Source organism: Camponotus vicinus, unplaced genomic scaffold (assembly GCF_025532165.1).
Source record: "Camponotus vicinus isolate PSW18456_S1 unplaced genomic scaffold, iyCamVici1.0 SCAF_14, whole genome shotgun sequence".
Lineage (NCBI taxonomy): Eukaryota > Metazoa > Arthropoda > Insecta > Hymenoptera > Formicidae > Camponotus > Camponotus vicinus.
The window spans coordinates 2,846,020-2,869,583 of NW_028141950.1; the positions used below are offsets into that span (position 1 = coordinate 2,846,020).

The following is a 23,564-nucleotide window of genomic DNA, read 5'->3' on the forward strand; positions in this document are numbered from 1 at the left end:
TTGATTCAATTCATTTATTTAAATAATTTAAACAAGAGAGAAAAATTTTTTTATATAAATCCTAATATAAAAATTTCTACTTAAAAAATAGTTTTAAAATTTATAAAATTATTTCATATTTATATATGTATATCTGGTTCTTTTTGTGTACGCATCGAATATAAAATTCAGCGATTACTATAATAATAATTATTATTATAAATATAATAATTTTTGAAATATTAATTATTTTGGACATTGTTGTAATTTGAATTTTATATTTGTACGATACAGATCAACATACTTTCATAATAATTACTCTGGTAGACATTAATAAGTGATAAATTTTTATTTAATTTTAAGGTAAAATAGACTTATGGATGTAAATATTTTTTGATAATTTTTTGATCCGTCTTAAAAATGATATAATGCATTCAACAAAAACAATATAAGAATAAGACTAATTGACAAGAGACATTAAAAGTAAACTTTTCTTGAATATTTAATTACAAATTTCTCGAATTTATAATGTGATGAAGCAACTTAGAAAACGAAATTGCATTGAAAAAATTATGAAAAGTTTTTAATTAGTCTTATAATTAGTTTTATATTGTAAAGAAATTATTCTTTGTAGAATTGTATAATTAACTTTTTTATATTATAGTTTAATATTTTAAACAGTGCACAAATAATGGATATACATATAAAAATAGATAAACAATTATTTGTATAATGAGAATTTATTATACAAATATTTTCAAATATTTTTTTATAAAACAATACAAATATTAATGGAAAACATAAAAACGTTATAATCTGGATATAACCAAATAATTAAATAATTGCAAAATATCAAAACTGTTGTGAATTAGAAAAAACTACTATAATTTATAAAAATTAGAAATAATATCTATAAAAACATAATAAAGTTTTAATGAAGTTACTGTACATAATACAAATATAAAGAATATTTTCAGATTAAAAATATTTTGTTCAAATGTTGATTTAAAAGAGCATGTATTATTTACATATTTACAAACAATCTAAATGCACAATTTTAACTATTTAGTTGCATCCAGATTTGAACTGTTACTCATTATTTGTTTTATATGCATTTGTTGAAATTGTCATTATACTTTGTGTATGTGTGTGTGTGTATGCCTGCACACACACACACATATTCTGTATATAAAATATAAACTCATTATCAGTATGAACATAATCCAATAACAGTTATCAATATATCGATAAATGTATTGCAATTATTTTACTGTTTGAAAAAACCAAGAGTTTCTGAGATTCGTGTATAATAACAATTTTATATACATATGTATGTGATGGTAAAATATTCTAAAAAATATTAAATATTATAACATAGTTTATATTCTTCTGGCTGACATACTTAAAATTTGATTTTGCCTTGTTGAATTTGATCATAAATCTCTTGTGTTAATAATTGGTAACCATTCTTCGCGTCTAAATAATATAGCTTGTCTTGTATTTTTTCCGCGTTGTATCCTTCTTCTTGGAGATCCTTTTTCTTCAACTTAAATGTTCCTATAAAACATGGATAGATATTTAGCGCTTAATTTAATGTGTGTCAACATATCTTTTTCCCACATATATTTCATTATATAAGAAACAAAAATTATTGCATAAAAAATTGCGCGCATACCGTGATTTAACTTCTCATAAATTTTAAAACGCGATTTTTAAACAATAATTTTATAATTTTTAAACAATTTTATTAAGTTAAAGCATGTACAGTTCGAATATAACATTTGTTTTCCTGAGGTAATTAATATCGAATTTATACTTAAACGCATACCCGTGAGATCAATTTTTGTCAGAATCCTGACAAATTGTGGCCTAGCATAGATAGGTAATTGTTCCTTAATGTCGACGGTTAATTTGTTTACATCCAATGTTCCATTTTCATCGTAAATTGCAGCCATTCCTGCTTTACCTTCCATACCTCGAACCTAACGATAATCTTATTACATTGCTAGATCACGTTTTCGAAAATTTGTAATTTTTGTAAATATATTTTATTGATAATTATTGCACTAGTGAATCAATATTATAAAAGATTATTTGGAAAATAATAATCGATATTATTACCTCAACGCCATATACTATGCAATCTCGATAGTTGATGAGATTGCTAATTATTGCTTCAACTTCTGAAGTGGATACATTTTCTCCTTTCCATCTAAATGTATCACCAGTTCTGTCTTTGAAATATAAATATCCCAATTCGTCAGCCACAAGGATGTCTCCTAAATAATTAATCAAATTTATAAAATTATTCAATTTAATATAACCATCCGTAAATTTTAAAAAATTGAAATACTATATGTATATAATGTTAAGAAGAATACCACAAATTATCAAATACTGAATTCACAAATTATCAATCAAATATTCTTTATCATTTTATAACTGATTGTTTAAATTAGACTGGGAATTTATATATTGTTTCAAATTCGTTTTGATATAATATAATGCAATAGATAAATCAAACAAATATTGCACCTGATAGGAAAGCAGAATCTCCTTTTGTGAAAATATCGCGAATCACTTTTTTCTCAGATGCTTTTTCATCCACATATCCTAAAAATGCCCTGGTCGGATTGTTTGGTAAAATTTTTCCAATAAATACACCAGGTTCATCTATTAAATAAAAAATTAAATTGTCATGTACAAAAAATAATGTGCTTAAAAATATTGATTAAAATATCTCTTACTCAAATCATAATAAAATCATTTCCTATTTAGCCTAATACAATTTTTAACTATGTGTATTATAACAGTAAAATTTTTAGATACCAAATAATTGTGAAATTTAATATCTTTTATCTTCTCACTTGTCAAATCTGGATAAATTAATTATCATTAATTAAGCTTATCATATTAACAACTTACTTGGTTCACAAACTTGACACAACCCTTTAGAATTGCGTATAGGCTCGCCATCTTCATTTACTTTGATAATAGATATTGGATAAACCGAAGGGATAATTCTTGAAATAAAACCTACTGCACCTATTTTATTATCAACGTTCACTAAAAACAAAACGCTTTTTATAGTGCTTCAAGTATTAGCGACTATTTCTACAATATACTTTTGAAACAAAATTATTCGATAAAGATAATTTCGAAACGTTCACTTAAAAATATCTATGTGATAAGAGAGATATTTTGAAATGTATGTAAATGTGACAAATAAGTCGATTCGGTATTTTTATATTTATTTCATATTATATGCACTTTATTTGTACATGTACTATATATATATATATATATATATTATATATATATATATATATATATATATATATATATATATAATGAATCTAAAATATTTTGCACTTACTGATGTTACTGTTGCCTTCGGTAGCGCCATAAAATTCAAGTACTTTGGGAATATTAAACCGTTTTACAAATTCTTCCCATATCTGTGGCCTTAGTCCATTACCAAAAATCATCCTAACATTATGCTCCTGGTCCTCCTTCTTAGGTGATACTGCCAGGACATATCGACACATTTCGCCTATATATTGAGCAACCTAATATTTTCCAAAATTTTATCGAATATATAAATATAATTTTTTTATATAATTTTATATTGAATAATGTATTTTATTACTGACTTATAGTCTAAATACAATAATACATAGTAAATATTAATTATACATTTTATATATACTATTAAGAACGATTTAATAATTCATACATACATACATGGATAAAAAATGAGACTAGCATAAATTAAATTATTATAACGTTTAAAATTATCTAATTAATATTTAACAAATTAAAAATTACTTACGGTACACTTGTATTTAAGGCAATCACTAAAGTACGCGCTGGCTGAAAATTTCTTTCTAATCACTGTTGTATGCCCAAATAATAGAGCTTGCCCAACGGCCATAACTCCGCCAGCAGTATGATACAATGGCAAAGGTGTATAAATTCTATCGGAATTACGCAAAAAGCCCACATAATGTACAGCAGCCGCGATAAAGATATATCTAGGAAAATATATATATATATATATAATTTGTTTCAATCTTGATATTTATCACTTTTTGCATAATAATATCTCTTTATCATATTTTCATCCTAATTGAGAGAAAAAGAAACAGATAGTTGTAAAATTAATTATCTATTTCTAGAATTTCGAAAAATTTCGGGTAAAAATTTTCCGAAAACTTTACATCTCTTTGGAAAAAAGTAGGACATATATAGTATATTCACCTTGAGTTGGTAATAATAGCTGCTTTTGGAAGACCTGTCGTACCACTAGTATATATATATAACAACCTATCGTTATGACCGCCTTTCTCTTGCACCACCGGTGGTGCTGCAGATGTATCCATCAGAATGGTATTCAAATCTTTCTCTTTTAATCCAACCGACATTGCGTTCGGATGACTCCCGAATCTATATAATGCCAATTTAGCATCTAAAGACGAAGCAATATCTGTCACAGCTGAAATTAACATTTAGTGTTGTTTAAAACTAAAATATTTGAAATTAAAAACAGTTAAGAAAAAATTATGATTAATCGAGTTATTAAATTAAAAGAAATCGATTTTATATTTAAATGTCAAATCTCCACGTATTACTTCGATTTTAACGCGCAAAAAATAAGAATTATCATATTCATTAATATCCTCTTACCGTTAAAGAATTCTGCGCCGTATATAAGCGCTTGACATTTTGCGATATTGAGACTGTGCAATAGGCTGCTCTTACGAAGATTAGTGTTGATCAAAGGCGTTATCACTCCAAGCTTGCTTAAACCTAGCCAAATTCCAACAAATTCCGGTCGATTCTCTAAGAGTAAAGCAACCGCATCTCCTTTTTTATAACCATGAGTTTTGAATATTGTCGCAATTTTATTACTAAAATCTTCTATCTATGAGAGAAAGAGAGATAAAAAATCACACATTACGATACATTTTTTAATAATAAATATATCTAACAATAAAAGAAAAAGAATCTCAAATTTTTTCAAATCAATTAGAGAATCGATTAGAGATTATTAAAATAGAGATTAGAGATTATTAAAATGGAGATTGCTAGTTATGGCACACTATATGTATAAGGAGGATAAGAGATTTAATTCAAGCAAGTTATATTTTTATGTATTTTATTCTTAAAATCACAAAATTCGCTGCATGTATAAGTCATTAGGGCACTCAGCGAATTTTATTGAAGCTAAAGTAAATCATTAATTGGAATTATTAATTATTGATTACATTATTGAATTATTAATTGCACAAGAAGAACTTGACATAAATTCCAGAATAAATAAAGAATTAATTTGGACTATTAAACTTGTAAATTTCACAATATAAAGTCAAAATCAATTATTTACATATATTTAAGTCTGTATGAAATATCTCTCTCTTCTAAAATTAAAATATATATATTAAATAAAAAGCAATGCATTATCTTCTTGTGTAAAAAAATATATTTTACCTGTTGAAAAGTCCATTCCTGATCTTCGAATATAAAGCAGACTTTATTAGGATGACGATTGACCCATTCTCTAAATATATCGGCAATGCTTCTATCTTTTTTCTCATGACCACGTATTGACAATAACATTGTAATATAAGCTATAAGTCCCCTGAAAAAAATAAAAGTTACGTTAAAAAAAAATAATTTTTATAACAACTTGTACAAGAGGAGATGTGATTATATATATTCATGGATTACATATAATATATTCATTCATCTATTCATTTGAATGCTCTTAATGCCTAGTGACTAAGATTTCAAAAGAAACTAAGCAAATACATTTAGCAAAAAAATAATTTATACATATCAAATTTTTTTATTTAGAAAAAATATATGAAAAGCAATATACAGGGTGTCCCGAAACTAACGCTTGATATTTTAAAGGCAGATTCTCTGGCCAATTTAAAAACGATTTTTCCTCAGCGAAAATGTCGAGGGAGATCATTATTTTTTGCATATTCCCAATTTTTGTCATCATGTACCTTTCTAACTAAGCCTTAAGTTAAAATTCTATTAAAGTAAACTCTACCTAAAATTAACTAAAGAATGTGACTTTATTAATATTTTATTCCCATAAGCCTTAGTTTGCGAAAAACCCTTTATTTTCAATCGTTTATAACTCGAAAACTATTAGTGCCGCGATATTTTCGCTGAGGAAAAATCGTTTTTAAATTGACCAGAGAATCTGCCTTTAAAATATCAAGCGTTAGTTTCGGGACATCCTGTATACAAATACAAACAAAATCGAAGACATTCAATTATTTTATTTAATGTATTGTAGAACGTGCGTAAAACAATACATTAAATAAAATAATTGAATGTCTTCAATTTTAATTGTATTTGTATATATTGCTTTTCATATATTTTTTCTAAATAAAAAAATTTGATATGTATAAATTATTTTTTTCAAATACGCGCAGTCATTTTCGGGATAGGTAACCAAGTCGAACGGCCAAGAAATTCCGTTATATCTTCTCGAGGTCAAGAAAAGATGTTACATTCTCTCAGCAGCAGTGCGGAAGGACACTGGCAAGTTACAAAGTATAGTAGGAAAAGACAAGGACATATAATATAGAGTCGATCAAAAGTTTACGCGCCGCGAAAGACAATGAAATATCAATTTAATAATTTATTTCTTTTTTAAATATTATTTTTGAATTCTTTGCGTCTTTTTTTCTGTTTCTCTTCTTCTCTCACTTAATCTTCTCTTCATACCACGACATGTCTAGACTTTTTTCTAATACGATGTTGATTCAAGAGTATGCGATGCGATCGATCCGATAATGTAATCTTTCGTTGATCTTTCATGCTCTGAATCGCAAAATATATCGAAGTATCATGATCGCGACTTTGATCCTGACCTAGATTTTAATCATGGTCAGGGCCATGGCCATGACCACAATAATATCCATAGTCACGGCCATGATTACAAATATAACCATGATGCAAAATTACTTCTTTTCGAAAAATCAAATTATCGGGAACACACGTTTCTACGTTCCATATCATTGCGTCGATATCTTCAGCAAAAGAATGTACGTGACGAATCATGATTTTTATAATATGTATAACATTTTATAATATGTATTTTTCTAGATCATATAAGCGCTCAATTAATTTTTCAAACTTGTGAATTTACGCTTAATTTTCTATTCACATTACAATTGATGTAAAAAATTATTGAAGCAGCGATAAGGCAATTATTGCTATTTTCCTTTAGATTTTTCGAAAATGCTGTTAATTATAAAGTAAATGGAAAATCTCTCTCGGTATTTTTATGTAAAAATAAAATCATATTATTTTAACTGGTATATAAATCATATTATTTTAACTGGTGAAAGAGTTATAGAATAATAAATATTACTCACGATTAACAAAGAATATTCCATAGGTTAAAAAAATTCCTTTTCTCATAATTTTGAAATAAAATATTATACTTCTGAAAAAATACACACTGTGTATATGACTTTGCAATTATTCAAGATTGAATGTAGATTTGCACACGTATATATAGAAGCGCGCATACATGCGGAACTCTTATTATTCACATCAATCTCAAGGATTAATAGCTAAATTTATACCATATAAATTTAATAGATGAAATTTAGAGCTAATTTGTATTTTAACAGGTTTTGCATATCTGATAATATATTTGGAGTTGTATGTGCCATTATAATTATATGATCCGAAAATCCTTGTTTCTGGATTGTATATATCTTTAATTATTTATTTATAGATTTTTAATTATTTATTTTTTTTATACAATCTCCAAAGTGAATAAGACAATATATTGCGATATAAAACTCGCGCGAAAGCGAGGTAATCAAAATAAAGCTCTTATATTTTTTAGTTCAAGCAGGTAACATCCTCTATCGCTTTCACGATATATTTTTTCATTTAATTTCGATCTATAATATTCCTACTTTATTCTTTGTACACCTCGTACATGCAGTTTCCGGTGAAAGTCGCTGCATCTTTTTTCGCGTACGTCTTTTAACCTTGTATAATACCGGTTATTAAGGAAATCTGAATAAAAATCTACGATGTATGTATAAAATTACTTTTAATTTAAGCTTTGTGTTTGTGTAAAGAAATTATAGTTATTATGAATCGCCTTTCTGATCCACTCATTCAAATCTACTAAACTGGGACATTTTATTTTTTACTCTTGCAGAGAAAGTTTCAAGTTTCTATTACAACGAATGCAAATAATTTTACCAACAATTCTTTATCGTGTTTCTCAGAATCTACAATATAAGAGGAAAATAAAATATGTTATTATTTTTTTTGACAGATAAATTAATAAATAATTGAAGATAAATGTATTAAAGAAAAGAAAATACAAGAAATTATATTGTATTATTTATATGTGTGTGTTTCATATAAAAAAGGCATTTACGTCATAAAATGACACGATTGTACTTTTATTCGATTTTTTTGTTCGATCGAATATTGAGTCTCATAATCAACAATTGTTAGTAATTAACAAGCACATTTTAATTTACTGTTAGCGACAATTTAATATTACACTTTTTATATATTTCATTTAAAAAACCGGCTTTTTGATTAAAAAGCTTATTTTAAATTTAAATTTACTTTTTATTAAAAAAGGTAAAAAGATTATTTATTAAGATGACTACATGTATTCAAATTTTACAATTAAGAATTGTTAAAAATTAAGTCTATTTATCATTATATAACGTGTATTATGACAAAAAAAAGTTTAGAATTCAAATTAGCCATTTTTTCTAATTGCTATACATTGTGATATAACTCATGCTGTTATCGCGACAAAATATAAATGGTCCTTTGATAAGCACTGCGAGTTTATCATTGATAAGAATCCAAAGAACAGATCAAAACAAACCATTAAATGGTAATATCCTAAATTCTTATTGATCACTTCTTTTGTTGTCAATAAATTGAAAATCCAAGAGTTTTTGTCTCTATAACATGACATCTTCACCAGATTTTCATTAGCAATTTTTAATCCTTGCAAGATATCAAAGTCATTATTATAGAGGAAATAACAAGAATAAAAAAGTGACCATTGACCATTGACAGTTTTTTCTTTAGCGGAACCGATTATATTATAGATGCCTCAGGAATAAAATCTAATTTGCATGAATACTGGAGAATTTATTATTAAAATTAAGATCCCGCGAATGTACTTTACATGTAAATACAAATACTAAAGATATGTAATAAAATAGATCATATATAATAATATATAATAAAGTAGATATATAATAAAATAGATAAAATCGACAAATATGTAATAAATAACTGTTTAATAATACTATGTACTGTTATAAAAATAGTAACTGTTATATAAATATTCTGCATTTTTTGTGAGTATAAATATTGAAATCTCGGCAATATCACTACGTCAATGTTTTATTTACGCGTATCGCTAAAGTCACGTTGTATGGCTTCTCAGTAGTAGAGTATTCTGTTTTTTCATTCTTTCATTTTCCTTGTACACCCATTGACGTAGCCTTCAATCTAGTAATTCGTATAGTATCATGCAAAGATTTTTATTCTAAAGAGATCTTTGTAACATTATTTACATATATTTATATGAGATCACTGATCCGTGATATTTATAAAACGATGAAATGTCATTGCTTTTTCATTTCATGCAAATCCAATTCGCTTAGCAGATAAAATCGGGTAAACATCAATCTCATCGTTGCTATTCCAATGTAACGCTCAAAGGTCGATGATTACAATACGATCTTATAATTAAATATAGTTTAACTTTTACTGAGAACAAACAAAAATCAATGCATAAAGTGCGAAAAACCTCGACTCACTTGCAATCACGTGGCAATGTCCTTAGGGCGACGTAGAACCATCGTAAGCGGCCACCGGCGACGAAATAGGCAACGGAGACCACTAGAAGTAGTTGCACGAGATAGATCGGACCCATGTAGATCGTAACCAGAGCCAAGGTGGCAGCCGTAAACGCCAGCAAGAACATGACGAAAGTCAAGCGTCGTAGAAAACGGCCGACCGTCTTCCAGCGGCTTCCGCTCCCCGAGTCTCTCTCCGATCTCCGAGCCATCGGTCCGGCGTCCACGCCGGCACGTGCACTCCACTGCCCGTCGTCCTGGTGCGTACCTGCGTTTACATCGCGCCCCACTCCGGCCGTTGCCCTCAAGTCACATCTGTTGGCGTTGGACGATTCGCGCGGCGTCGATGTCGGCGCCGAACCCGGCACCGATGTCGACGCCGACGCTGGCCGCGGGTGGCCTATCGACGGCGATACTCCTACTCCGAAACGGCCCTCGCCACGTTCGATATCCTGCAAAATGCGTGCGAATCCTTGAAGATTTAATTAAAAAATGAGAGCGACTAATTTAATCCGCAAACGCGATCGTTTGAACATCTTGGAGCGATCGCGTCGTCATGTTTTATCAGTTCATGGGTCACCCGAATGCAGCTGATAACAAGATACTGATAATAAGATTGATGTTCCTGTAGAAGCTACAAGTATCGCAGATTGTCATGTAGACTGATAATAAGATTGATGTTTCTGCTAAAAAGCTGCAAGTATAACAAGTCACGTACAATTTTATATAACATATAAAAAAACTTATAAAATTAGATACAAAGAAAAATTAGGTACAGACAATTTATAAAATTAAGTACATTATGGACAGAGTTAAATACTCAAATATAAAATTGTTTTATATAAATATTTATTTACATATATAATGTAAATGTAGTGTATGTTAGATTAATACAAAGTTTTCTTTTTTATATACTTTAGTATGTGACATTGGTTTGTAAGATGTATCTTTTGTATTTGCAAGCTTTCAATCATTGCAGAAAGTTCAAATAATTAAGAAATACGAAAAGAACTTTTTTTTTTCGTTGATTAAATATCTTTAGCTTCCAATTTAATATTCCACATATGTAGAACGTCGTGCATTCAAGATATTTTCCATTCACTGATCGACTAGAGCAAACTGCAAGGTTTCTAGTTTAGTCGACTACTTTCTAGTGCAATTTAGTTTCTCCTATCAATCGTATTTCTGCTTATATGACCTAGTCGAGCTAAAGTATACTAAATAAAATACAATTTTACAAGCTGCTAATATTATACATCATTTACAAGTTTTTTCCTCATAAAAATATCAAATATATAATATAATTATTGCATATAAACTATCATTCATATATAGAATTGCCTTCCCTAGTCTTTTTACAAAGTTTCAATTAGGCTGACAAAATAAAAAATTGCTATTAAAAAAGATATATACGCAAAGTAAATTTCAGTCAGATATTTTTTTTATTACACAATTGAACAGTCGAATATTTATTAAGTATTTCACCGAGTAAGTCGCAAATTAAAAAATTCCAAATTATTATAAAAATCATATATTACGGTCGAATATTTATTAAGTATTTTGCCGACTAAGTCGCAAATTAAAAAATTCCAAATTATTACAGAAATTACATGTGTTACGCGTATAATCCGCAAATCATATTAACAGTTACGGTTTGAATTGCAATGATGTTAAACATCTGATGTGAAACGAGGCCATAACACATGTAGCCGTCCGATGTTACAGTAACAGTCCGCATCTTATGTACCGTCTGCCGTTACACGTTACGAGCAAAACTATCGCGTGACCGTAGTTACGTTTGGCCGCGCACGTTTCTTGTTTGCTCGCAAGATTGTACACCAGGCGTCATTAATGCTTTCTACCACTTCCGCTTTATGCATTTCCGGGTTGAACGCATCGTATCTAGGCGCTCACACACGTGCGTCGCGCGTATGTACTTACTACGGGAGCAGAAGCGCGTCTCCACGCGACATGTGCTTTAAATGGCGCTAACACACATTTCTGCAAGATCCTTTTGAATCGCGTGTTTAATATCGCGCGTAAAATTCGTTCGAATCGTCACCTTTTCCTTCAGGGATGTCACCCTCGCCCTTATCTCACGGCACTTTGCATCATTTAACGATTAATATTTCTTTATCCGCACAGATATCGCGAATCGTAAGCGAACTTGATTCCTTTATACAATTCGCCGCTTGTCAATTTTCTGACGAATTTCACCCCAGCCGATTCAACCCCAATCTCTCTACGGTCTGTACTATAATCAATAACACGACAATGTCGCTACCCCGCGGTAAAAGGCGGCATTATCGGTGATAACAATCATGACGTGATAACAATCGTCATAACAATATTTGATCATTGACCCCCTTTTCATATGTATGTGCGAATTTTACTTTTTAATTGTGCGATATATGGGATATATATGTGGAATATTAAATTGAATGTCGATCAAACGTTACTTCAACACTTTTGATGTGATAAACTAATATTGATATTTGAATCGCCTTATCATTTTTATTTCAAGTCAAGAATATTAAAATAATGTCTGAAAAGGAAAATTGTCCTACTTAACGAATTAAATTTTTACGATTTCCTTATTGTTATAATTTTTTATGGGTTTTTTATGGGTCTTTTTGTACAGTGGTTTTATCGATCTTTCTTCTATTTAGGAATCTTATTACTTTAACGGAATATAACTTGTTAGTAATAAAATAGTAACATATTATTATATAGAAAGAAATAGCCTCGTTTTCACCTGATTCAAATTATATTTAATTATGCCGGGTCACGATCCCTGATTATACAAAGCTCCCTCGATCGTAAATACGTTCGATTTCAAACGTGAGTCAATATGAAGTGAAAATTGTATTTAAAGAATATAATGAAAGACATTATATGGAAGCGAAGATAATTATGTTACATAATGAACAAATTAGCAGTTTTCTGCTAATTTCTATATTTATTTCTGTTTGTTTTGCAATGTATCTAATTTTCTACTATATCTAGTAATAAGGCTAAATTTGCTCGATATATGGTATTAATTTGCGCTAATTTTTTGCAGACTTAAGGAATAAGGCCCGATTACACCAACGTTATTTTAGCTTTAAGCGAGACTTAAATATATATCTATCTTTATCTTTCTTTCTAAATAAATAAAGACAGACATATATTTAAGTTTTGCTTAAAGCTGAAATAACGTTGATGCAACCGGGCCTAAGACATATTAATTCATTAATATCTAGATTTATTAATATCAAAATTTTCAGAGCATGCTAATTATTTACACAAAATTTAATATTATAGAGATATAAGAGGAACAGATTCCCAAATATAAATAAAAAAATTTTTGTTCGGTTGTGTTATACAATGAGTATGTACAAATTAGTTCATTAACAAATTTCAAATTCCATTAATTTTGTGCGAGTAAGCATGTGAGTCCATCAACAGGTGAGATTTTGTTCGGATATAACATACAATATTTAACACACAAATAATATTTAACATACAAAATACGTGAAAAAAGAATATATTTCTATGAGGAGAAATAAATTGCTAAAATATTTAGGTCATTTAGATCATTATTTCAAATCAGTAAGGGAAATTTAAATTAAATATTAGATCAAATAATACCGCTTTCTAAGATCTGAGATTAAATCAAGTCTAAGATTTAATCTTAAGACTTATTTGCTAAACATTACTCACGCATCTAAAAAAAAATAGGATAATACATTTTTAATAATAGATTTAATATCTCATATATTCTTTTTATTTTTATAGATACAATCTATTTTTTGCAAAAATTATTTTTACACGTGACTTTCGAAAATAACGTACATATAATTAAATTTATCTTTCTTGTAATTATGCTCATGTGTTTTACTTATTTCTAAAGTCTTTATATACGCATACACATGCATATCAGAAATATATTTTAATAAACTTTTAGATAGAAAAAGGAACAAATTTGTAAATATTTATATTAAATATGATTATATTAAGCAATCTTTAAATTGCTACTGCTTCATCATTTTTCACTCGTGTTTATATAAATATTATTTAACTTTTGTGTGCAGAAATTGAAATCAAATTTAACAAAAATACATTTAAAGTTAAGTTAAATTATGATACGAAGATACTTACATAATCTTTTTCGACCGTTTGTGTGACATTCTTTCCATTATTGTTATTAATTGATATCTTCGATATAGTATCCGCCATTTTAATATTAAAAAGCTGCACAGATTGGATTCATAAAAAAGGATTCATAAATTCATATACTTTTTTATAAAAAATATTAATAAACATGTACAAACAATACAATAACTTGATAATTAATGTCTTTAAATACAGATCAAATTTGATTCTTTATATTCAACTTTATTTTAATAATAAATTACTTAAGTACAATCGCGCAAATTTCACGTCACACGTACATATCGGACGATTCACACAAAGTACTAAATTTTACACTCGCGATTTCTCCGACGTTCCCAATTCAATAAATAAGAGAAGGAAATTATGCAAACATAGGCTTCCACGCAGTCGACGGATTAAATGCATATAGTGACTGTGTGATTCGATTCCTGTATCCGAACTAAAATGAAATAGCAGCGGCAAGTCGGTTAGGCCGATCATGAAAGTGTCTCCCTCCCTTTCGTCTCACGTGCGTACCGGTTCTTGGACGCCATTTATTTCTTCGTCCGCTTTTTGCTTTATTTCAGTTAAGAGAGAAAGAGAGAGAGAGAAAGAGAAAGAGGGAGAGAGAGAGAGAGAGAGAGAGAAAGATTGCAACTATGCGTGACTGCGATTGCACCAACAAAAAGTATAGCAAAAGACGTTAGTTACTTTTGACCTCATTTCGTAAAAAAACTTTTATCTCGTTTTTCACATCTGTAAAAAAAATATGACATTATATGACAATCGATTACATTTTTATGATTTTCTGCAAATGTATGCCAGATAAATTTATTGCATTTTATTATTGCATTTATTAAAACAATGAATCCTTCAGTCATGTAATCATACTGATAAAAACGAGAAATTATGTAAATTTTTTCCTTATTTTTTCCTTTAAATTGAAATGAATCAATAATTGAAATGAATCATATTTTGCATTTTTTGTTTCTTGACATCATAATTTAATATGACGACAGTAAGGGATAAAAAATAACTATGTATCATATATTTCTTATATTTTATTTTATATATATATTTTTTTTCTTTATTTTTTATACAGAATGTATGAGTATACAAGTTTGACAGCACAAGAATTTATATAAATATAAAAGAAGAGATTATGTGATTGAGAGAAAGATGATTATTTTATTTAATGATCGTGTTAATACGCGTGATAGTCTATACTTTGACGTAAAGTCATACACTCGACCTCGTCAATTTTCAAAGTATTCGTCTTTACATTAATATCTTCTTCGAGTTGAATTTGTGTCTTGAGCAAGAAACGTAATGATGCTTCTGCCTGTGATACATTTTAAAACGATGATTATTATTTAATTAATGTTTATCGAATTATTAAGAGAATGTATCGTTCGCGATTCATAAAATTATATTATAAAACGCAAGAAATACGACAAACCTCGCAAAGCATTTGCTGTAGATTCGCTACGACATTTCGTAATTCGCGTATTTCCTTGACAAGATTAGCCTCAACCAAGTCTTGAGTAAGTTCCATTCCTGGACGTTGACATCGATGTCCTAATCTTGTGTAAGCCAAAGCTATATAACCCTCCTTATCAACTATAGATTTTTTTATACGCTCTATGTTACTTGACATGGCGTTAATTTGTTTGATTATCTACAAAAGAAATGATATGTAAAGTAGAAGGTGTATAATAGCATGAATTATAAATCGAGATGATAAAATAGTGTACCATCGAAAAATACAATATTTTGATATGCATCATACTATTTGGTTGAAATTTCTTTCATTTAAAGTTGAGAAATTTTTTAACATCTTTTCTTGAATGTTTTAAAAATAGAAATTGAAAAATAGAAATATGCGTATTATCGTTTCTCGAAATCTTAACTTTCTAATTTCCAAGATTTTTCAAGATATGTCATTTTACATGCCTCCGAGTGTTGAAGTTCCAATTTGGTTTTAGCTTCTCGAGTCTGCTCGACACGCTGTTTAAAAGCCTCGTTTGTAACGTCTTCTTGTTTTTTTAGATCATTAACCGTTTGCTTAATTATCGTGTCGATATAACAACGTAATTGTTTTGAATCATTCACCTCTTTATTTGCGCTAATAACATTACTGTTCGTTTGCAATTCCCATTCATTTAACGTTACTGTTCTGCAATACACAATTTTTTTTTATTTTTATCTTGAATAATTACATATGGATTATTTAATATATTAATGTATTATAGATGTGAACAGAGAGAATCAGTCAATTTTACCTCGTAAATCTTAAAGAAATTTTTTTCGATATCTTTTTACCAGACTATTTTGATGAAATATAATGATATATAATGATATGATAATTAAGAAGGAAAAAAAACTTATATGAAACAAGCTATATCACTTTTGTTATAACTAAATATATTAGTTGCAAAAAATTCTAATTTGTAATGGTAAACGTTGCAATAAACATAATAATTCAATATGATAATATTACGTACGATTTATCGAGAGGCAAAGTACCATGATAGGTACTCAAATTAAAATCAGTCTCTTTCAGAATTATATTACGACGATCGATGTGCATATTGGTGTCCTTATTCTCGAGATCGCGATCAATATAATACAACGTAGCTTTCAATTTGCGGATTTGTTCGTCGGTTTCTTTCCAAATTCGATCTAACAAGTTCTCCGCTCTTTGGATTACTTCACGCTCCTTTAACAAGTTCTTTTCCACGTCGTCGTGAACTAAATCGATTCCTAGTCTACGTTCCCTATACAATATCGTTATGGAAAATTAAGAAAATTAAGATTAATTAAGGAAAGAATCTCTCTTTTTCTCTAAATTGATTTTCGTATTTTGATAGGCGTACAAAGTAGATAGGCAGAAAAGTGATGTCTGATGAATGTAAATGACCTGGCAATAAGACACTCTTCGCAAATTGCGAGAGCGTTTCTTTTCACGGATTTTAATGCGTCCGTAAGCCGTTCTTTATACATTGATAGCGCGTCGATTTCCAAAGCAATGTCCTTTCTGATTTGCAGCAATTCCTTCTTACGAAATTCGATGTCATTAAGCTTTTCTTGTAAACGATGATCCGTCTCCTCCTTATTAACTTTCGCAATTTCCGCGGCTAATTCGCACGCGCGCGTTGCTTCAGCTAAGATACGGTCTGATGATTCCTGTTGTGCTTCAGAGCATCGATACCTAAATCGTCGAAATTATAGTTAGATATTAAAAAAGGAGGATTGTTCGGAATCTAAACGTGGATTAAAATGTGTATAATTTTAACGTATAATTTTGCGGAAAATTGTTTTTTATTTTCTTTAAAATAAAATAATACATAAAAAATTACATAAAATGTAAAATGGAGCAATATCTCGACTTTTTATTACTGCAGTCGTGACTCAGTTTTACGATAAAATGATGTGTAATTTTAGCTGTAATCATAAAGACGTTTTTTACGCAATTTTATTGAATAATATATGCATGACTTACTCCAATACCTGAACTGATTGTTATAATGCCAGTCATTCAATGTAAACTTCGAAGGGAAAGACGGTGCACAATTTTTATTCATTTTTTGTCGCGAATAACGATTTTGTTTTAGACGAAAAAAATTGATCGCAGGTTAGACGAAACGTTATATTTTAATGAAAAACGGACCATGCATCACGAAGAGATTATCTTTCTCCAACTGCAATGTATTCGCTCGTTTCTAAGGAAACGTTTCCCTCTTTCATCGAATTCCATTCAAGAGCGAATTGAAACGACTTTATTCTCGCATAAGATTAATTTACAAAATATTGTGCAAAAACAACACTGTTTTGTTAATTTATTTCTATTATGATTATACATCTAAAGTTTCAAGTCTAAGATAGAATAATTTTCTAACGTTTTAAGTAAAACTTTTTTAAAGATTACTTATAGATATAAAGATTATTTTATTTTTACTTGTGATAAATTATAACATTGAACATTTTTCTTATATGTAAAATTATTGACACTCAAATTTTTAGTTTTTTTTATAAGATAAATTCTTTCGCGATAAAAATGTAATTTCTGAATTTTTTCTTCTCTTATGATGATAAAAAGAGAAAAAATTATTTTCACATTTATTGTAAAAATTTATAATATATTGCAATACATTTTAAAATTAAATGAGGGCGCTTTCATATCGAAGAGTTGCGTATATATTATCATTTTCATACTTACCGACCTCGTGATATACTTGTCTAACAATGTTGTCCATGTGAAAAGTCATTGTATTCAACCGCAATTATGAAAAAAATAGGACAGAATCGAATAAATTCAATTTGTACGTCTCAAAAATAATACATAAAATATGTGAGTTTAAAGATATCAATATTGTAAAATTAAATATATTTAAATTTCTCTAAAAAGATATTAAGAATTTGTATTAAGATAATATAAGGATAATAATGATTATACATGTATATTTTGATTAACAAATATGGCTTTAAAATCTTTTTTCACTTAATTTTGTCAAACAAATATGATAAATCTTTTGCAACAAACAATAATTTACTTCCTACAAATAAGAAAATATATTTAAATATTTGTATGATTTATGAAAATTTACAGATCGATTTTTCCATGTATCTCTCTCTCGAGGCACAAATATCATGTCGACGCTTGATTTAAAGAAATTAAAGAGAAGAAAACTGCCAGAAGTCTCTGAACAACCTAAAAAAAAAATAGACCGGTTCGATGGATTATCTGAAGAAGAAGTGCAAAAGTATACATTGGAAGATTATTTGGAGATGAATCTGGATTTAGTCTTTGTTGGAATCAATCCAAGTCTAATGGCAGCACATCGTGGTAGATATTATGCAGGTCCTGGTAATCACTTTTATAAATTGCTACATGAATCTGGTTTAACACCAAGATTTCTTAGCTTTGAAGAAGACTATAAACTGTTGCAATATAGTATTGGTCTAACAAATATTGTGACACGTCCCACTAGATCTGCTGCAGATCTCAAACGTACAGAGATCAAAGAGGGTGCGAAAATAGTGGAAGAAAAATTAAAATTATACAAGCCCAAAATTGCAGTATTCAATGGTAAATGTATTTATGAAGTGTTTGCCAACATCAGAGCTAAAGACAAGTTTCATTTTGGATTGCAACCTGAATGCATTGATGATACTGCAATTTGGGTGACCCCATCCAGCAGTGCACGATGTGCTAATTTTCCCAGAATGGTAGACAAGTTGCATTTTTACACAGCATTGAAAAAATATCTACATTTTCTAAAAGGCGAGATCGCTAATGTTAACATAAAGGAATTCCAATTTGAAGGAAAATGCAAACAGTCTGTGCCTAGTACTTCCAAAATGTGGCGGCGAAAAAACATCTCCACTTTCCTGCATGGAGGCAGAGTTGTTAACAAAAATACACTTTGTCTGGATACATCAGAAGAAGATATCGCTGCAATTCATACAGCAGAATTTTTAGTAGAGAAAGCTAATCATAGCATGATAAAGCACAATAAAGATGAAGATAATTATAATCAAGAAAATGGAAATCAAGCATTCAACAAAATTATAGAAAAAATTGAAGGAAATATAGAAAAGATGGAAAAAATTATAGCTGCTGGTGATGTCAATGATGAAATAATAGTTGCTGATGGGTCAAAGAAGGAAACTTCTGATGTTAATGGAAAAGAAAGTAATCATGTAATTAATACTGTATTAAATTATGAAAATGTAACAAGACATGATAATGAAAAATGTGCATCTTTGAAAGTCACTTGTAGAACTGTAAAAACTCAAAATTTTAAAAATAACAATAGAAGTGACTCATTAGATTTTATGAGCTTAATTAAACAAAAATTAACTCGGAAAGGAAACAACAATGATACATCTAATACCTCTGAATTAAAACCTAGTTAAAAAGTATTTAATGGAACAATAAATATTGGGGATAATAATAAATATATATATATATGTGATTCCTAATTTTAACGTTATTTTATATGGCATGTGTTTGTATCATATTTTTATATCTTACTTTGTTATTCAAATGTTCATAGTATATAGAAATAAGGAATGTAAAAATGAATTTGGAAATCAATTTTATAATGAAAAACATGTCCATTAATTTTACATAAACAAAGTTATTTGAAAATATTTCAATGGAAAATGTCATTTACAATGTTAAGGCATGTTAAAGCACGTTTTAACATGGCCTTAGTATATGTACGAATAATTGCTTTTATTATTCTACTTAACATAATTTACCTCTTAAACATTATATTTACATATACAATGAATTATTTCACAATGTATGAATGATTAATAAAATACATATTGAAAACATTTACACGTATATGTTATATGTATAATTGTCTCGTTTCAAAATTTCACCGTCCAAATCCACCATCCGAGAGAGATGTTACTTTCTGTTGTATTATTTTACCATAACCACCTCGTCCACTATCAAAATCTGATCGATATTCATCTCTTACCTATAAATATGGAATAATAGATACCAAATATCTTAGATATAAACTAATCCCATACAAAATATTAATTTGAAGATAATTACTTGTCCTCCAGTCTTGCCACGGCCATACTGTCTGCCTTCGATAAAGCCAGCATCCCAATCAGTTCTAATTATTCTGTCATCTAAACGAGTACCATTGATGTATCTCATACAATGTTCAGCATCGGATCTTTGATAATATTCAACAAAACAAAAACCACATGGTGTTTTTTTATACTTGTCGAGACCCATAATAATACGTCTGATATCGCCGCATTTCGAAAACAATTCATATATCTGTTCTTCTGTAGTGTAAAAGGATAGATTGCCCACGTACAAAGTTGAAGAGTTCCTTAAAAGCCTGTCTTGTTCAGCTCTTGAGCCCTAAAGGATAGTAAAACCAATAATTGCATAAACAATTTATACAATTAAATTGCATCATAAGAATATGCAAATATGAATAGTATGTGAAATCCTGATGATATTGAAATTATTTACTATGTATTTACTCTTTGATAGATTAACTTTTATAAAACCAACCTTAAAATGTTGATCGCGATAGGAGCTTAATTCAATTGACGTTGTGGTATTTGAACTCAATTTGAGCGACATTTTAATTCACAATACTATTTAACTCAATCTCATACCAGAGAGAATTCCTGCATCTCGCATCCAAAAAGTAAACATGAAAAGATTACAAATACAACTCCAAGAAATGTTACTAGATTAATTCGCAGTGGAATAATATTTTATTGACCAATCAGAGCAAAGAGAACCAGAAAGTCTTTGTCCTGATTGGTCAATCAAATATGACTCCATCTGACGAATAGATTTTTTTAACGTAGTCCATCATGATTGTCACAATCTATGGTCGTTCTTTTTAAATGTATTTTGGAACATTCTAGTAGCTTCTTGCCACATCACATGTATAGGAGCCAATAGGAGAATTAACTGCGTTCTTAAAACAACGAGATTACCTCTTTTCCCTTCTTGCGTATCCTCGACGAAGGTAAGCGTGTAATCGAAATCCAATATATTGAATAAGTATACGTGAAACAACGTACGGTTATAATTCAAGCTGCTTTATTGATACTTATATATTGGCTTACTTATTCATTAAATATTTTACGTTCAAATTTTTCGATGTAAAAAAGATTATTTTACATTATGCGTCATAACCTATAGAACACATTGTTTGCATGTTTCGTACCTTTTGCTATTCTCATATTCGGTATTTTTATTTTTCCTACTAAAAATCTACCATAGAAATTTGCGTAGAATTTTTGTGTAAAAAAAATGCAATTGTGTATTGTTTTTATGCGTGTGTGTGTGTATGTGTGAGAAAAATTTCACACATAGAAATACACACATATACACTCACATATCTTATATTGTATATTACTTATATTACTCTTGAGAAGATTTATCATATAGCATCAAACAGAATATATAAGTACTAAATATTGAAATTAAAATTCTTATAATTTTCTTATAACTTGCTTATGTTTCAGAGTTTTTGTTAGATCAGAAAATGACAAACGCCATGCAGCTCCAGATTCGTGGACAGGAGACAACTATCATTGATTGTATAGATAATGACAGAATACAACACATAAAGGTATATTAGTGTTTCTTTTATTATTATTAATCTCAATATCAAATTTGATATATTTGGCTTTGAACGATAATTTTGTAAAAATGTAGCATTAAAATGATAATCTAGCATTTGCTAATTTTACACAAATGCTAGAACGAGCAATAATGCAAAAGTAATGTGTAAATTTATGAAAGAGCAAAAATAATTGTTCTTTTACTCTTGATAAGTTTACTACAAAGCTATCTTTATAACAAGTTTCTACAAGAAGAATAAATTTTACTCATATAAAAAATAAAAAAGAAGGAAATAAAATGTTAAAGTATAGTAGAATCTATTTAAATAACTTATAATAACTTATAATAAAAAACTTAAAATAAGTATAAGTAAATTAAACAATATATTTCCATAGAAAATATTGTGTTTGATTACTTAATGTTTAATTTAAAATTATTTAAATAAATCTTTAATTTTTTTATAGAAAAAAATTGCATGCCTTCATGGTATCGAGGAAGAATTCAACCTTTACTGCAATGGGAGTTTATTAACAGATGAAGCATGTGTTGGTGAACTTCCATCAAATATACTTGATTTGACTGTTCCCTTACGAGGAGGTAAGTTAATATATAAAAAATAAGACACATAGAGAGAGCGTACATTTAAAATTATTTAAAAATCCTGGATCTGAATAATCAAAACTGTCCACCTTGCATTTATTACATCTGTTTATTTAGAAAAAGTATATTAAATTTTTAATTCTGATATTGCATGATTATCATCAAGTATAAAAAATGTTAATGGTTGATTACTAGATAACCGAATATTTCTTTGTTTATAGGAAAAGTTCACGGTTCTTTGGCACGTGCTGGCAAAGTGAAGGCTCAGACACCCAAAGTAAAAACATACTTCATTTTATTATATTTAAAATTCAATTATATCAATATTTATTATCATTTATAAACTATATTGATTTTATAATTTATATATTATTATATATATGTTAAATATGACAAAGCTCTAAAGAAAATACATATTGAAATCTCAGATTAGATTCATAAATAAGATTCTTAAATTTTATGTTCAAATGTTATAATGTATTGTAATGTGTGTTTATTAGGTTGAAAAACAAGAGAAGAGTAAAAAGAAGACTGGCCGTGCTAAACGACGCATTCAGTATAACCGCAGATTCGTTAATGTCGTCCAAACCTTTGGTCGCCGACGTGGACCTAATGCCAACACAAATTCATAAGGAAAAATATATTATTATATTATTTGTTATAATAAATTCAAATAAAATGTCATATGACTAAAGTATCTTAAACGCAAAAAAATTTCATGATTGAAAAGAGAAAATTAAATATATTTATACTAGGTCACTGTTTTTTACAGTCATACAATACATGCGCCGATATCTATAGACATAATACATCAATTAAAAAACAAAAAAAACATCTTGAAT

At 28.6% G+C, this 23,564-nt stretch overlaps 5 protein-coding genes across 6 annotated transcripts; 2 read left to right on the forward strand and 3 right to left on the reverse strand.

Annotated features, from left to right (window-relative positions):
- Fatp1 (Fatty acid transport protein 1) lies at window positions 1-14,465 on the reverse strand. Its single transcript, XM_083088395.1, has 13 exons — window positions 14,300-14,465; window positions 14,007-14,099; window positions 9,828-10,318; window positions 5,470-5,620; window positions 4,666-4,903; window positions 4,240-4,474; window positions 3,812-4,013; window positions 3,356-3,548; window positions 2,905-3,045; window positions 2,515-2,652; window positions 2,101-2,258; window positions 1,808-1,961; window positions 1-1,536 (listed from the first exon to the last, which is right to left on the reverse strand). Exons 2-13 carry the CDS (start codon window positions 14,082-14,084, stop codon window positions 1,382-1,384), a joined length of 2,334 nt encoding a protein of 777 aa, XP_082944521.1. The 5' UTR covers window positions 14,085-14,099; window positions 14,300-14,465; the 3' UTR covers window positions 1-1,381.
- Window positions 14,466-15,105: 640 nt separating this feature from the next.
- Tektin-c (Tektin C) lies at window positions 15,106-17,834 on the reverse strand. The gene is made up of 6 exons (XM_083088577.1): window positions 17,511-17,834; window positions 16,921-17,211; window positions 16,505-16,777; window positions 15,954-16,176; window positions 15,460-15,678; window positions 15,106-15,342 (listed from the first exon to the last, which is right to left on the reverse strand). The coding sequence occupies exons 1-6, from the start codon at window positions 17,582-17,584 to the stop codon at window positions 15,205-15,207; spliced, it is 1,218 nt and encodes a 405-aa protein (XP_082944703.1). The 5' UTR covers window positions 17,585-17,834; the 3' UTR covers window positions 15,106-15,204.
- Window positions 17,835-18,076: 242 nt separating this feature from the next.
- On the forward strand, window positions 18,077-20,355 carry LOC145965193 (uncharacterized). 2 transcript variants are annotated; one of them, XM_083088575.1, is made up of 2 exons: window positions 18,077-18,322; window positions 18,610-20,355. In XM_083088575.1, the coding sequence occupies exons 1-2, from the start codon at window positions 18,286-18,288 to the stop codon at window positions 19,917-19,919; spliced, it is 1,347 nt and encodes a 448-aa protein (XP_082944701.1). In that variant the 5' UTR covers window positions 18,077-18,285; the 3' UTR covers window positions 19,920-20,355. The 2 variants fall into 2 exon arrangements, with proteins under 2 accessions (XP_082944701.1, XP_082944702.1); XM_083088576.1 differs by having other exon boundaries at window positions 18,199-18,351.
- Cbp20 (cap binding protein 20) lies at window positions 20,225-21,210 on the reverse strand. Its single transcript, XM_083088578.1, has 3 exons — window positions 21,052-21,210; window positions 20,575-20,895; window positions 20,225-20,494 (listed from the first exon to the last, which is right to left on the reverse strand). The coding sequence occupies exons 1-3, from the start codon at window positions 21,121-21,123 to the stop codon at window positions 20,390-20,392; spliced, it is 498 nt and encodes a 165-aa protein (XP_082944704.1). The 5' UTR covers window positions 21,124-21,210; the 3' UTR covers window positions 20,225-20,389.
- Window positions 21,211-21,410: 200 nt separating this feature from the next.
- On the forward strand, window positions 21,411-23,426 carry Rps30 (ribosomal protein S30). Its single transcript, XM_083088394.1, has 5 exons — window positions 21,411-21,520; window positions 22,023-22,129; window positions 22,587-22,719; window positions 22,944-22,999; window positions 23,223-23,426. Exons 2-5 carry the CDS (start codon window positions 22,043-22,045, stop codon window positions 23,352-23,354), a joined length of 408 nt encoding a protein of 135 aa, XP_082944520.1. The 5' UTR covers window positions 21,411-21,520; window positions 22,023-22,042; the 3' UTR covers window positions 23,355-23,426.
- Window positions 23,427-23,564: the final 138 nt, after the last annotated feature.